Raw genomic sequence first — 13,151 nt, 5'->3', positions numbered from 1 at the left:
AAAAATGAATGAATTTGGATTATTTATTCAAAGTTGCGTTAATATTGTTTCGGTCTAATATAACAAAATTCAAAGTCAAATTCAAAAATCATTTATTCATATCAGTAACATAATGTACACTTATGAACGTCAAAAAATAGAAATATACATTAAACGCTTCTAATTTTACATTTACTGCCAGTTCTAAAATCAAGGGCATAGAACGTTAGAAGAACTGGCAAAACTCTCCGCCACTCTTTTTTACTTACTAAATAATTATAAGAATACTAGCGGATCCGACAGACGTTGTCCTGTCTACACGTCTTTAATTTCAAAATTTCAATTTTTAATAAGCCATTTTGATGAAAATTATTATTCAAATGTTATGACAATATCTAACGATCCAGCACATGGTCACACACGATATAACACAATGATAACAAAACTTTTTTTAAATTTCGGGACAGACTAAAATTAAAATTCGAATATTATTTAAAATTTGACACTGCGATGGTAGCGCCGTCTGTCGGATCCAATGTAAAACATTCCAAAATCAACAACAACTAATAAATTGAAAATTAATTAAAAAAACATTGTCCAGCGGACAAAATTGTGAATCTAAACCATTCCCAGATCCCCTTGAACACACACAAAAAAATTCGTCTAAATCGGTCCAGTCGTTTAGGAGGAGTTCAGTCACATACACACGCACACAAGAAATATATATATTAAGATATTTTTGGTTTCATTGTTTGTTAGTTAAGAAACTTTTGTAATTGAACTAAAGGTTCGTCTAACTAATATATGAACAACGGCAGTTTCAACGCGGGAATAATCCACAAATAGTAATCCGAGAATAGAGCGAGGCTACTGTACAGACGCAGCATCATGATTCCAGACTAGTCTTTAAGGATTTAATGAAAGAAAGTGGCTCGTGTATGAAAAATACAGTACATTTTTAGGCATATTTTTTATGTATAAAACAGATAATACATAAGTAGATTTATTGTAGCTACAAAAACACTGTCGGTATATTGCAAGTATCAATTTATTAACGACCTTTAACGAAACTAAATAACAGTTAATTGAAAAAAAATCTAATTATTATCATTTGTCAATTAGATTTTTAGCTTGCGCAATCATCAAATCGCCGTAATATATGCGTTCGCTGGCAATTTATGCCTTCCGTATCATCAATGCCTCTAATAAAAATAATTTATTTACGATTGAACGAAGATCAAAAAACGATTTTTCGCAAGTATATATCGGTTAAACTATGTCAAAAATTGCAGTTAAGTGAATATCGTTATACTCCAAATAGAAATATTATTATTAATGCATTTCACGGTATTAATAATCCTTACATAATTGAACCGAATGTTGCAATTTTACGAGACCCTTAATGTGTTTGGTGCGTGGCTGGGAACTAGACATTAAGATTAGGGATTTTCTAGAAATGACATTACTAGCAGGTAGGTTTATTGAATATGGGGAAATCTAAATTAACTAGATTATAAATATTCAATTATTTAGCTGTAATCAGTTCGGTTAAATCCAGTAATTACTAGTTTACTTTAAAAAAATAGTTTTGTGTTACAAGTCGATCACTTAGGCTATATTGAATTAAAGGTCAAACTGCAAGTCACTAAATACATATACAAAAATTAACATTCGTTATACTTCGAGTTTACATACAAGTAGGTAAATATTATAATGCAGTACCAAATCATGAACTAAAATTGTTTTCTAGTAGTTATTGTTTGAGTTAACAACCCTAAAGAAGACTCTTATATTGAGCAGATTATGTTTAAGTGGGCCTTGCTGAAAAACTTAAACTCTTAGGAAATCTTACGTCATATTTCCAATAACTTTATTATCTTAAAACCGTAACAGAGTTGGAAATTCTCATACGGTTGTCTCGATTCTTACATAGTTTTTTACACTGAATTTTACTATTCATACGGAGACTATAGAAGTACCTACTTCCATAATCCGGCAAAAAAAATAGTCAAACTATAGTATTGTCTTTTATTTACATAACTTTTACACATTTAAAGAAAAACACTTTTTTAACGTAATAGTCAAACTAGTTAATTTGATTATAAGTATATAATATGTACTATAATAAATTAATGACTTCACTAAGTTCATGTTCATGTTTTGCCGTCAACGGACTTGGGAGCTTCCTGACAGTGCGAGTGTCCATGGGCGGCGGTATCACTTAACATCAGACGAGGATCCTGCCCGTTTTCGTCATGTTGCATAAAAATATATATCCGTATCACACATTTTGATTACACTGTAATATAATTTCAAATAAAACAGAAGAGACGCTTAGGTGCGTCTAGAAGCAATAAAGTTTGATTACACTCAATTTTCTCTTCACCGTGATAAATCGTTTTAGATCATCCATTAGAAGGCATGGAGTGTCAGCAGTTTACACGTCTTATTGCTTGACTCGAGTCTTGAGCGTCGCGACGCCCAATAAAAACATCAACCATATTCACCAAAATAACTCTTGGCAGTCATTCGTGAGTCCGACGGATAGGAACGTAAGTATACTAAACATACATAGTTTCCCGCTTAAACCCTTCTGAATATAAAATTTTAATTTTATTATTAAAAAGTAGTATGTATGTCGCTTAAACGGTCTTGGCTAGCTTTTATGTATGTGGCATAGTATAAAGCATAATTTGTCTAGATTTCGATATAAGTTATCCGACGCCATTATATTAAAAAGGCCTAAAACACTTCAAACTAAACGTTAGTATTAAAATCATGATTAAAAAAATATAAAAACTCATACTAAATATTACCTAGTTTGAATATCTATATTATTGTTTTAAAAACATATTAGGTATTATGTAAATTTAATTGTTGATTTTGTAAAGATTGATAATATATTAATTTATAATTATATTAGGGGTAAAATTTACAATTCAGTACCTCGATTTTGAGGTCAGAGGGGGAGGGGAGAGGGGGGGGAGGGAGGGTGGAGGGTCTACTTATCACCCCCAACCAATTTCAAGCACCAGAAACAGTTATTTCAATAAAAAAATAAAAAAAACCAAAACATATATACCTAACATTAACCGGACCCATCGTCCTCAAAGTCATCCACATAAGCCGGTCGTTTACCAAGCATAGTTCACCAAGTTTCAAAAAAATGCAAATAAAATAACGCACATTCACAAAAAAACAAAAGAAATGTAAAAAGTAGCGGATTTTTAACGGCTAATCCGTACTGTAACACTAACACACTCTACTGGCAAAATCCAAATTCGAAATGGCCGATTGCGTTTAAAAAATGAATAGGGATGTAAAAAATATCGATTTTTAAAAAGTCGAATTTAGAGCGCGATTTAAATATTCGATGAAAATCTTCCACTTTCCATTATTATTTAAATTAAATATTAATATACTAACTTAACCTAACTGAACCAGATAATAATTCATTTTTTGAACAGTTATTTAAATTAAATATTAATATACTAACTTAACTTAATTGTACTAGATAATAATTGGTTTTTTGAACAGTTATTTAAATTAAATATTAATATACCAACCTAACCTAGCCGAACTATATAACAATTCGGCTTTTGAACGGCTCCGGCGCGAAGGAAGAGCAGCCCCCACCCGCTGTACCAAAGAACAGGCATTTCATGCCTGTCCTTTGGCACGTAGCGGGTGGGGGCTGCTCTTCCTTCGCGCCGGAGCCGTTCAAAAGCCAACAGACAAGACTAGACCACGTGGAGAGTGGGGTGCTCTGATAATTCTAATTAATAATTCGGCTTTTGAACGGCTCCGGCGCGAAGGAAGAGCAGCCCCCACCCGCTGTACCAAAGAACAGGCATTTCATGCCTGTCCTTTGGCACGTAGCGGGTGGGGGCTGCTCTTCCTTCGCGCCGGAGCCGTTCAAAAGCCAACAGACAAGACTAGACCACGTGGAGAGTGGGGTGCTCTGATAATTCTAATTAATAATTCGGCTTTTGAACGGCTCCGGCGCGAAGGAAGAGCAGCCCCCACCCGCTGTACCAAAGAACAGGCATTTCATGCCTGTCCTTTGGCACGTAGCGGGTGGGGGCTGCTCTTCCTTCGCGCCGGAGCCGTTCAAAAGCCGACAGACAAGACCGGACCACGTGGATAGTGGGGTGCTCTGATTTTTGAATATAAAATTTAGAAAATAAAGTAAACACTTTATTGTAGTAAAAATTAGCTTTATAAGCTGTAGGAATAAAAAATTAATTCTTTATTATCATCGATTTTTAGTAAGAATTAACTTTATTGTAGTAGGAATAAAAAAAAACACTTCTTTATTATCATCGATTTTTCATACTAAAAACAATCGATTAATTTTATGCAAAATGTCACATCTCTAGTAAATCTCTAGTAACCAATAGAAAAGTATTAATTGGATAACCAATAGAAAAGTTCGAAAGTTAAAATGGCGGATTGTTTACAAATTTGTACTGTTGCACAAAACATCAAAAAGTGTTTTTAAATATTTAATTAGTGTAAATTACAACTCAGATACCATAAATGACTCCAAATGTCACGGAAGTGTTCAAATCAAGGCCCCCGAGACCCTATCTAGGGGTCTGAATAAGCAAATTCAAGGTAAATAGAAAAGTTTACAATGGCGGATTGTTTACAAATTTCTAATATTGCACAAAATTTCGAAAAAATTTTTAAATATTATTTTATTTTAAACTACAACTTAAGCAGCAAAAATTACTCCAAATCTCACGGAGGTTTTCGAATCAAGGTCCCCCGAGACTCCTACACACTCAGTTTAATCACAATCAAGGTATTGAATATAAGATCCAACCCAAAAAATAAGTTAACAATTTTATCTACATTTTAATCTTGCTAATTTTATTCCACTCAACAGAATTTATAGAATTTTGATAATTCAACGATAAAAAAACTAAATAAAATACTTATTTAATACTGCCAAATCACCTTTTAATATTTATAGGATTTTTTGTGAATTAGTAAAAATTATTATTAAAGATCAACTGAGATTACAAAACACAGTTAGATACATCGCGCGGTAAAAACCGAAAAATATTCGTGGAACTTCAGGAATTTTGTTTGTTTGTTTTCGCCAACTTGGATAAATACTCACGCCTTGAATAAAATCTTGAATAATAACAGTCCATATCACTTAATGATTCACTGCATCAATATATATTTCACTTGCATTCGTTTGCAGTTAATTACACTCACGAATTATATCTAAAACGTTTGACATTTCATAAATTAACCTCACAAGTGTCATCACCGCGCACGGAATACGTCAAATCACATAAAGCCACCAACGCGACTGAAGTGGATCGCGGTCGAACCATACCGCGTCTTTCGAAAATTGCGCCATCTCAGCAAGCACTCGAGCAAAATTAACAACACAAAAACACCTTGAGCACACTTCATGCCCTATAGAGCTTTCCCAAATATTTGATGCCTAAAACTAGATAATGTTTACATCGCGAAATGCCGACACCCCAACGACCGGAAGTCAAACTCAAGCAAACACGACAACTATGTAAAATATTGCAGGATCGCGATCGCATTGTTGACATTCCCGAATAAAAATCACTAAAATCTCCTGTTATTTGTATGAAAAAGCGATAAAAAGTACTTTTCACTTACCTATTATGGTGTTGGAAGATGAGGTGAAGGGGCGAATTTTGATTAGATGTCAATTTAGGAGTATTTTAAAAGAATATACTCTTATTGGTATGCGAAGAATGGCACAAAGAATCCCGACAACGCACGCGACGAATGCGCACCTCGTTTGCGCATATGCTGACAGAACTTCACGGACGTTCCTCCCCTCGTCCCGCAAACACCCGGTAATATTAGGGTGTGTGCGTGTTTAGAGTGGTCAAACGTGAAATTGAGTGTACGTATACACGCACACAGTGATAAAATATACCTGCGTAGCTGCCGCTTGCCGCCATCTTTGTTACGAAACACAGCGAGCTGTCTACTATAATATAGATTATAGAAAATGTCTAACATTGCTAAATGCTTCTGATTGCACATGCAGTGCCATCTAGCGAGCAATGTTAAAACCTCTAAAGCAACGGTAGAGGGCACTTTGCGCAGTTATCATATATATATATTAATAATATGATATATAGCCACTCAAATAATAGTATATACCTACTTATACACCTGTATTTATATAATATCTGGTTGCTGATATCATAGTTTTATTTATTATTGTATTTTTATCATTACAATATTATATAAAAAATTTAATAACTTCACTTTGTTACAGTTACAACAATTACATCTGATATTTTCTGTAAAGAATATTAAATTTTAAAAGGGTTACCAACCTTTATACAGGCACGTAGATGAGTAGACGCAAATATTTAAATATAAATTATAAATACTATAGTACGATGCTAAATGGGGATTGACTCGAACTTCATAGAGACCTATTGAGAAGCTTGTATAATAATAAAAAAAATGTTATTTAATGTTTACCTTTTTATCGGCGGTCTCCCCGCGGGCTATATATTTTTCAAAATTGTAAAGAATGCCATGCCATGGATGTCCATCACGCTCGCGCTCGCGTATACTTGGTAATAAAAGAATCAATTTCCTACGTATTTTTAATAATATACGTACGTTAATTTCGTCGTACGTAAGGGATGAAAATTAAAAAAAAATTAAATTGATGGCGTCAGATTTTCTAAGGCGATGTTAAGTGATTCTAAATACAACTATCCCATCTTTGATGATTTCAATTTTGATGTGATTTTTTTGCATGGATGTGACGCAAACTCGCGGTCGTTCTAAGTATGTGCAAAAAAAACACATTTGAAATACTTTTAAATAGATATATATTATAAGTTTATCTTTAATTTATGTCCTAGACGTGATGTCCCATAATCTGACGATTATCTCGAGGGATTCACCTAATCTGATAATTAAAAAAAATCTTTTAATAATTGAACTAAATTGATTGATAAGCTCAGGAAATATCAAAAAGTTTATGTTGTCCAAGTAGAACTTGTATTTATTATATAATAATTATTAAATAATTCTTTAAAAAATATTTGACAGGAAGAACTGGTTTACTAATTACTTCGATTCGAATTCACCATTCCCATTAAAAATAAAATTTTATCGACGATTTTTTTTATTTTTTCGGCATGTGGATATCGTCAGATTATATATTTTTCGTCATCCTTGAATTATTTCCTTCAAAATAATTAAAAAAATCAGCCACGCTCGAATGTCAAGATGATGTTTCTTTTTTACAACTTACAGCCCTCCCCTATCTTTCACTTGCAAATTGTCATATTAGTGAAATATACACTTTTGAGCATTTAATTAACTCGCCTTACCATAATCTGATGCGCCCGAGCATTTCTGGCGATTTTTTTCATAATCTTATACTTTATCCGTGACGCGTGGCCATGGGAATCATATTTGGATGGTGTACTTAACCAGGTACAAGGTATCCTCCTGTATATTAATCTGCCACGCTGTAGTAAATCTCGAAGTCCCCTTTTAGGCTCCCCTACTACTAGTAAAGGTAAGTGAGATAAATAAAATCCTAAGTATAACTGAACCAATTTATTGACAATTTAATATAACAACAGCATTTAACGACCGAATTCTTAAAATAACAATCTGCCTAAACAGAAATAAAAAGATTTTAGAGAAAAATATCTCGCCATTCTCTGTTCTGACTTAGGATGTTGATTAATTATTACTATTAAGAAATAAATTAAATATGCAATTATAGAAACTAAGGTTTATAAAAACTATACAATACTAATTAACGTGAGTAATCCATATTCAACATTTTACGCGTGTTACACTTATCAGCCATTTACGCATTACTGAATATAAAATAGAAATACATGGATCATATCTCGGTTTTACAAATACAATAACATATAATTGCGTTTAAGCGTGTGCATAATTAAGGCACACATAAATGTAAATTATTAAACTTATTTGTTTCTTTTTCATTAAAACAAAATTATATATAAGGTAAAATTCCAATAATCTAATAAAATCAGTTACATATAAGTGTAATATAATAATTTTAATATTTGTAAATATAATATAATATAAGATATGATTTATATAATTTACAATACAATATATTCTGTGTAGTGTTAAAACATTATATTTAAACGAATATTTTTCAGTACTTAATTACTACAAATGAATTGTGAATACTAGCAGTAAAGACAAATATTTAATGTCTAATTAAGCAAAAGAATAATCCTATCACTCTAACAATATTTAATACTTATGCATAATTGTTTTTTCGTATTCCAAAACGGATATCAATAAACAATCGCGATCGCGCCTTAAAATCTGTCAAAGATCAAACTTGACAGATAATAAATTGTTTGTCAATGACATTTTGAAATACGAATACGAATCGTACAATAAAAATGTCTGTGCTAATCAAATAAGTGCCGTGATAAGTATGTCTAATTAAAAATTAAGTAAATTTTCTTAACAATACACAGCTTAATCGAAAATAGGCGGTAAAGTAATTGAACTTTAATACTAATTGTTTATAAACAAATATAATACAATTGTGCTGTATTGTAACACTCAACACGTGCAGAATATAGTCAGTAAGACTTATATTAGTAAATACAATTTATAGAAAATTAATTGCTCTTGCGTTCCGAATAAACTACTTTTACTTCGTGAAAAGGCAGGTCCAAGACGACAATCGCGTGGAATACCATATTCGTTGTGGCCAAAATGTACTCGCACACGGAGAACCACGTGAAAGCTGAAATCAGAAAGATATTATTATTATATTTCCTTTTCTTATGTATTTCATCGCTATTCGCTATTCATTAATCCTTTTAAGATTAGCTTTTTAGTTTTTAGTTAGTTATTAATTTTCTTTTTTTTGTTTTCTAGATTAAGGTTCTAAATATGAATATTTTTTTAAAATATAAGATTTAGTTATGCGCTTCTGTTCTGTTAGTTCGCGCTGCGTAGTCATCATTTTTATTTTTTTTAGTTTTTTTCTTACTAGGGTTAAAGAGATCTAGAGGAATAGATCGCTTATTAGCGATAAGGCCGCCCGCTGCGTCCCTTGTAATGGTTTATGTATTGTGTTATTTGTGTTTCTTTTATAAGTATTATAAGTACTGCAACGAAGTGTGAATGAATAAATAAAATAAATATAGACATAATAAAATCGTGTGGAGACAAGATGCCGAATAATAATGATTTTAATTATGGTTTCAATCAGAACACAAAAATTTACCTCTCTGTGTCTGTGGCAAAAAAGTTCTGGGCTCACCAGAAACACGTTAATATTTTAAATGATTTCAACTCTTTTACACACGTTCAATGCACACACCCTTACTCAGTTTACACTCATGCAACCACAAATTGAAAATTTTGTTTATTAGCTTAGTCATAGTAATTAGTAGGTAGTCATGTTTTGTTATAGTATCTGTAAGCGATGGAAGGCTGGTGTTATCTGTTAGGACTAATTTAGTCCTATTATAGGCACCAGCCTCTCACAAAGATGGTTATATAATATATCTCATAATACCCGCAGCACGGAAACCCATAAATACATTATGAAGATGCAAAAAAAATGTATAATTATTACATTATTAAGAACGTATTTTATCATAGTGTCTTACCAAGCGGTCTACACAGAAGGCGATGTCTCAAGAAAAAAATAATTAATCCTGTAGTAGCTGCTATTGCAATGAAGAATAGGTTCCACACAATTTTGTTGGTCCGTACGGGCTCCAAGACGTCATTTCCGATACATCCAATTCGCGCTCTACATAACATATGCAATAGAGAAGCCACCATGAAAATTATGAAGATCTTCTCGTGAATGACTGAAAAATTAATTAATTGTATTAATTTTATGACATTTAGTTATTTTGATTCTTATAAACAGATGATAGGTAATTGTTCTTATTATTATTACAGTACGGTTCCTGGGTCATCGGGGTGTTTTAAATAATTAAGGATTTTAGTTTTACTCTATATGAACCACTTGCGTATAACAATAGAATATAAGTGAAATAATGTTTACATGTAACGAATGAATGTCATTTAACAGTTTAAGAGAGTGTCTACGTCTGGCCTATACTCTCGGGGCGTAACTACATATTACCATGATTTAGGAAGCGCTACGCTTATAAAACTAAGAAAGCCAGATTGAGCAAAATTTGCAGCTTTGGCCCGTAAAATTGCATTTTAGGACACTTTTTATTTCGAATTTGACTATGTCAAGAATATTTTACTTTTTTAAAAGACAATATAGAATTATACAAAGAAAATGTTAAAAAATTTCTATTTTCTTCGCTAGTTGAAAAAGTTGTCGTCGTTACCCATTGTTTGCCATTCTGCAACGGGCATTTACATTTTAAATGCCACAATAGTTTCAGGCATTAGTTTTAAGTAGGTCAGGGAAATCTTTTGATTTGGCTAAAAAGCCACCTGCGCTAGAACCGCGTTCAATAAACATTAATTGGAAAGGTTCTAAGTGCTGGTCTGGCATTTTTCCAAACACTTTGCGAAAAATAATTAATGAATTATCGCCATTGTTGTTTTCTGCATTGTAGAAGTTGTGGCAAAATGTGTTCTAAAGCCCCAGGCTCGTAAAGTTAAATTGGATGTATTTTTATTTTTTTTTAGTTCTCGAATACATCTCTACCTCTTTCATATACATACAATGTTCGTTCATATGAACGAAATACCGTTACCTATGAGACATGAGATGACCTACTTATAAGACATTAGGCTGACACATTTTTCAGTCAGGAAATTTATTTATTTGTTATTATGGATTAGACCACGTTGGATAATTAAGGCTTGGCAGGTACCGTCATTAATATTATAATTTTAAGGTGACATGTTGGTTTCATTGCAAATCAGTCTTAATTATACATATATGACGTAAAGCTTTTTCCGGGGTAAAACGTCATCCCAGGTTTGAAAATAGCAAATATTGATTCAGTTCTTATTTATTTATTTACATATTATGTATAGCCAAATAGCATATGTATGGTCAATTAGAATATTAAACAATTAAGTTATCTTTATGAAATAAACAGAAAACCTTTTGCTATCAGTTACGCATAGTTTAGGCATCTACACACTAAGCACATACAACAAAGTTTTTTTGTTGCAATTGACAAAATATATAGATTAATGTTCATATAATTATATGAAAGTACTAAGTAATAAAAAAAATATGAAAGTACTTACAATAATTTTCTCTATTAGAGACATACGTGACGCCCGTCAAAGCAAATAATTCCACCAAATTTAGCCAATAGCAAGCTTTTCCCAGTTTAGTTGCTGTCAATCGCGTCTATAATAAAAATATTTAATATTGTAATCTTACACGCTAATGCAGTGGCAAGCTACACTACTATATTTAATAATTTTAAGGCAACTAGATTACGTGAGACCTCAAAAAACGATCTCAAATATCTAGTAACGTTTTTACAACAAACTCTCAAACGAAAGTAGAGAATTACTTGACGAGAATATTTATGGCTGATCTGCCTTACAAACAATTTGTATGACTCAAAACTTGGCGGTTAAAAAGAGTGGCGGAGAGTTTCTTGCTTGCTCTACGCCATTGGCTAGATATTGTAGTAAATTAAAATTTAGAATCAATTTAACGTCTTTTCTGTTGACGTTCGTTCATAAGTGTACTTGGTTACCTATAATAAGTAAGGTATTTTAAGTATGAATTTAAAAAAAATATAACAAATATACTTTCGAGTTACGAGTAATACCTGTTCATCCGTTATGTGCAAAGTGCGTTCTTTATGGTAGTTAAAGTATAGAGATCCTATCAATAATCTTGGTCCTAGGTGGTAGGCGATGCATATCCTCCAGACGTACCTTTGAGGGCTGATGCCAGTAATTGCACTTATTGATGGTACTACGTTATAAACCTGGAAAAAACAATATTTAAAGGCGTAAGATCAGAAACCAACAACCCAAAGACAATCAGAGGGTTGTCTTTGGGTAAGTTTGAGAACTTAATAGCACTATGACTCCTGTATGTCAAAATCTTATATGTTGTCTCAAGTCTTTGAATCTTGCGCCCAGGGTAGAGGCTAAGAGCAGAATACGATACAGTATCTCAAAATCTAGATGTAAATCTGACTCCTTTTTTCACAAATTCGATTCTGAACCACTTAAAGGGTAGATTAATAGGTCTTGAGACAAGCTGATATACATAGCTTAGTAATGTAACTTTTCATTAACCGTGCTTTTCTGTGGATACTACTTAGCTGAATTGGAGACAGTTATATTTCCAAGGTATTGTTATATTATTACGTAATATATTATTAGGATCTGACACAACTCTTTATTTAAACCGGCTATTTTATAGTATGAACTTTATTTGAAGGCAATTCTTATATAAAAAATTAAACATACCCTACAGTGGGTTTCATGAATGTCATCTGCCTGGAATAAAGAAGCTGTCACGTAACAAAATATTAGAGCGCCTAGTGGTAGCCAGAGAGCAGTCAAACAGATCTTTCTTAGTGCACATGTCCACAAATCACCCTGAAATTGTATTAACTATTAGATACTATATCCTAAAACAATTGCAATATATTCCAATTGAATACCTTATGTTCTACAACTATAAGTGAATTCACATTTTCTGCTTCATTTATGCGATAATTAGCTCTTGGTAAAGATTGTGCTAACTCTTCCTGTGCGTCATTTAACATTTTCTTTCTCTCACTCACTTTTCATTATTTTATTACATATTTAAAACAGAACGTATGATAAAAACATAATCAAGTCATTCGTATTGATTTGTATGGAATGCATATTGACTTTAAAAACAGGGCTTTTTACACTCGCTCGACATATTTATAGAATAGTACATTGGGTTGGAAAAGTATAGATTGGTATTTGCAGGAGCCGTGCACTATGTGTTACAGGGTAAAATTGTCGACTAAAGTTAGTGACTTGCGTGGTAAAATCAGGTTGTTTGGACTTGCGCATTTCATGCCGTGAAAAAAGAGCCCTTTGTTCCACTCTAATTATTCGATACCTACTTTCCTATTTTAAACTGTGTCACTGCTAACTTCGTGTAAAGGAGCCTATGAAGGGAATTAAAAATAATTGATTACATCTATTTTATTAGTAACATATAATTC

At 32.4% G+C, this 13,151-nt stretch overlaps 2 protein-coding genes across 5 annotated transcripts in view; both read right to left on the bottom strand.

The window, feature by feature from the left end:
- The window catches only part of LOC111001221 (transcriptional enhancer factor TEF-1), a 71,643-nt gene extending 65,843 nt beyond the window's left edge, over positions 1-5,800 (bottom strand). The window contains exon 1 of one of the 4 annotated variants that reach the window (XM_045631883.1): positions 5,632-5,800. Coding sequence is in view for 1 of the 4 variants with exons in the window: in XM_045631881.1 (XP_045487837.1) it covers positions 5,108-5,141 (34 nt within the window). In the remaining 3 variants the exon portion in view is untranslated. Of the gene's footprint in view, positions 1-5,107; positions 5,438-5,631 lie in introns of those variants that run through there. The other 3 variants (XM_045631881.1, XM_045631880.1, XM_045631882.1) reach the window with 3 other exon arrangements.
- Positions 5,801-8,126: 2,326 nt separating this feature from the next.
- Positions 8,127-12,936, bottom strand: LOC111001225 (post-GPI attachment to proteins factor 2-like). Its single transcript, XM_022271022.2, has 6 exons — positions 12,612-12,936; positions 12,415-12,546; positions 11,763-11,924; positions 11,224-11,329; positions 9,639-9,845; positions 8,127-8,764 (listed from the first exon to the last, which is right to left on the bottom strand). Exons 1-6 carry the CDS (start codon positions 12,714-12,716, stop codon positions 8,637-8,639), a joined length of 840 nt encoding a protein of 279 aa, XP_022126714.2. The 5' UTR covers positions 12,717-12,936; the 3' UTR covers positions 8,127-8,636.
- Between the last annotated feature and the right edge of the window lie 215 nt (positions 12,937-13,151).

Source organism: Pieris rapae, chromosome 17, assembly GCF_905147795.1.
Source record: "Pieris rapae chromosome 17, ilPieRapa1.1, whole genome shotgun sequence".
Taxonomy (NCBI): Eukaryota; Metazoa; Arthropoda; class Insecta; order Lepidoptera; family Pieridae; genus Pieris; species Pieris rapae.
Note: the sequence above shows the minus strand (reverse complement) of the source record. Positions and strands in the feature narration are given on the sequence as shown.